General features: G+C 59.2%; 1 protein-coding gene across 1 annotated transcript; it reads left to right on the plus strand.

Annotated features, from left to right (window-relative positions):
• The first annotated feature begins 1405 nt into the window (after positions 1-1405).
• On the plus strand, positions 1406-3193 carry LINGO4 (leucine rich repeat and Ig domain containing 4). The gene has a single exon (XM_014477988.2). The coding sequence runs from the start codon at positions 1409-1411 to the stop codon at positions 3191-3193; it is 1785 nt and encodes a 594-aa protein (XP_014333474.2). The 5' UTR covers positions 1406-1408.
• Positions 3194-3430: the final 237 nt, after the last annotated feature.

Below are 3430 nucleotides of genomic sequence, written 5' to 3' on the forward strand. Positions count from 1 at the left end.
AAGGGGAAAAAAATCACACTATCTCTTAAACTGTCTTTCCTAAGTTCCACCTGGGAGAAAACGGCCCATGTGGTAGAAAGCTGACCTCATAGCGCCCAGAAAGTCAGAAGTCTGAAAGGTCAAAGGTGACTGGGATCTGCAGCTAGAAAGAAACCCAGGCATCCTGCCTCCCAGGGAGCATTAGTTTGCTCTTGTCCTATCTGTGCAGCCATCCCTTGCCAATTCCAGTACTTCCCCTCTCTTGGGGTCCCAGTGGTCTTTGAACAGGGTGGGTCCATGGCATCTTTTCTCCTCTGTCGCCTCACTCAGCCTCCAGTGGTCATCACAGTCACCATCATCCTAATTTTTCCCAGGCACCTGGCACCCAGAAACTTACTTTAAGTTGACAGACTGGGCACACAGCCTGTGCCAAGATATCCTATGCCAGCCAAGGGCCTGCTCAGTCCCACCACAGTATGTGGTCAGACACTGTCCCTCCTCACTCATCTATGCCTCCCTGGCTCCCAATGTGTCTCTTGTGCATTTCTCAGGCAGCAGAGGCCAAAGGCAACAAGAGATCTCTCTCAGACTCCCACACGGGGTTTGAATCAAAACACCATGGAGGGGCATGAGAGAAGCCTAAGTCTGAGGACCAAGCAAACAATGCTCGGCCTCTCTTGAGTCCCTTACACCCCAACATCATCTACAGAGGAGGTGGGCTGCCCTTGGGGCTCTGGTGAGGGATTCACGTGTGCCCTGTATCCTCTGCCACATTTAATGTGTAGATTGGCTGTCATCCATAAGGCGTTCTGGGGTGATTGCCTTGTGTTAGTCTGGGGCCTCGGGCCCTGGGCCAGGCTGGAGGAAGGCAGAGAGGCCGTGAGTGGAGCCTGGGGGGCCAAATTGATGCGCACATGCTTCCCAGGCTTGGATGACTTAAGTCAAGGTGAGGCCTCTCTCCGATCAGGATCCAGGGATATGACCCCCGTAAGCCTAAGACAAAGCTGTGGCAGATAAATGAGAGAAGGGTGGGCAGAGAGGGTCAGGGCAGAGACTAGGAGAGCAGCTCTCAGAAGAAGGGACCTGGTATTTCTGGATCTCTGAGATAGAGGGAAACTCAAAAGTTACTTCCCTGCTGCTTCCTGTCATGTTTCCGTAAAACCTTCCCCACTGGACTAGGGTTCCATGAGCTAGTAAGCACTCAGCCTGTTACCCAGGGGTGGTGGAGGGGAGCAGAGAATCCCCAAAGAGGAGGCTCCAGGGGATGTACGCCAGACTCTCTCCTGTGTCTGCACACTACCCGGCCACGCTGAGACAGGTAGCTCAATCCCTCTCCTCTACAGAGGCTCAGGGAAATTCATGGTACCCATCATCTGAGCCACTTTCCAAAAAGGGCCATGTCATCCTCTGTTCCAGGAACAAAGAGGGCATGGCTGTGGCCACAGCTCCAAAGCAAGCCTGGCCCCCATGGCCCCCCGTCTTTTTCCTGCTCCTCCTGCCGGCTTTGGGGAGCAGCGGCAACTGCCCTGCTGTGTGTGACTGCACCTCCCAACCCCAGGCAGTGCTTTGCGCCCACCGGCGACTGGAGGCTGTCCCGGGGGGACTCCCACTAGACACTGAGCTCCTGGACCTGAGTGGGAACCGCCTGTGGGGGCTTCAGCAGGGAATGCTCTCCCGCCTGGGCCAGCTCCGGGAACTGGACCTGAGCTACAACCAGCTGTCCACCCTGGAACCAGGGGCCTTCCACGGCCTGCGCAGCCTGCTCACCCTGAGGCTGCAGGGCAACCGGCTGCGAATCATGGGGCCCGGGGTCTTTGCGGGCCTGTCTGCCCTCACACTGCTGGACCTTCGCCTCAACCAGATCGTCCTCTTCCTTGACGGCGCTTTCAGGGAGTTAGGCAGCCTCCAGCAGCTGGAGGTTGGGGACAACCACCTGGTGTTTGTGGCTCCGGGAGCCTTTGCCGGGCTGGCCAAACTGAGCACCCTCACCCTGGAGCGCTGCAACCTCAGCACCGTGCCTGGCCCGGCCCTGGCCCGCCTCCCAGCACTGGGGGCCCTGAAGCTCCGAGAACTGGACATCGGGAGGCTGCCAGCGGGGGCGCTACGGGGGCTGGGGCAGCTAAGGGAGCTGGAGATCCACCACTGGCCAGCTCTGGAGGCTCTGGAGCCAGGGAGCCTGGGCGGGCTCAATCTCAGCAGCCTGGCCATCACCCACTGCAACCTGAGCTCGGTGCCCTTCCAAGCACTGCACCACCTGAGCTTCCTCAGGGCCTTGGATCTTTCTCGGAACCCCATCTCGGCCATCCCAGCCCGCAGGCTCAGTTCCCTGGTGCGGCTCCAGGAGCTCCGACTGTCAGGTGCCTGCCTCACCTCCATCGCGGCCCACGCCTTCCATGGCTTGACGGCCTTCCACCTCCTAGATGTGGCAGACAACGCCCTTCAGACACTGGAGGAAACAGCCTTCCCTTCTCCAGACAAACTGGTCACCCTGAGGCTGTCAGGTAACCCCCTGACCTGCGACTGCCGCCTCCTCTGGCTGCTCCGGCTCCGCCGCCGCCTGGACTTTGGCTCTACCCCACCTGCCTGTGCTGGCCCCCAGCACGTCCAGGGGAAGAGCCTGAGGGAGTTTGCAGACATCCTACCTCCCGGGCACTTCACCTGCCGACCAGCCCTGATCCGAAAATCCGGGCCGCGCTGGGTCATGGCCGAGGAAGGGGGGCACGCCGTTTTCTCCTGCTCTGGAGATGGGGACCCAGCCCCCACTGTCTCCTGGATGAGGCCTCAGGGGGTTCGGCTGGGGAGGGCTGGGAGAGTGAGGGTCCTTCAGGATGGGACGCTGGAGATCCGCTCTGTGCAACTCCGGGACAGAGGGGCCTATGTCTGTGTGGTCAGCAACGTGGCGGGGAATGACTCCCTGAGGACCTGGCTGGAAGTGATCCAAGTTGAACCACCGAATGGCACTCTCTCTGACCCCAACAGCACCTCCCCAGGGATCCCAGGGCCTTTCTTCTTGGACAGCAGAGGTATAGCTATGGTGCTGGCGGTTGGCTTCCTCCCCTTCCTCACCTCGGTGACCCTCTGTTTTGGCCTCATCGCCCTCTGGAGCAAAGGCAAAGGCCGGGTCAAACATCACGTGACCTTCGACTTTGTGGCACCTCGGACCTCTGGGGATAAGAACTCTGGGGGTAACCGGGTCACTGCCAAGCTCTTCTGACCTTTCCTTCCACAGCGGGGCCTCATCTAGGCCAGCTTCAGATACCACAGTGGGAGAGAACCAAGGCTGCTTGGACTGGACATTCATCCCAAACAGCCCAGATCTTCCCCACCTTCTGCCCACACCACGCCAGCAGCAGATGCCGCCTCCTCATAGCCTGCCTCCTCAAGTTTTTGCAGTTTAAGGATAGCATTGTCATCTCTTCCCTGAGAGTCCCAGGAAACGGAAGGTGTAGAT

Source organism: Bos mutus, chromosome 3, assembly GCF_027580195.1.
Source record: "Bos mutus isolate GX-2022 chromosome 3, NWIPB_WYAK_1.1, whole genome shotgun sequence".
Lineage (NCBI taxonomy): Eukaryota > Metazoa > Chordata > Mammalia > Artiodactyla > Bovidae > Bos > Bos mutus.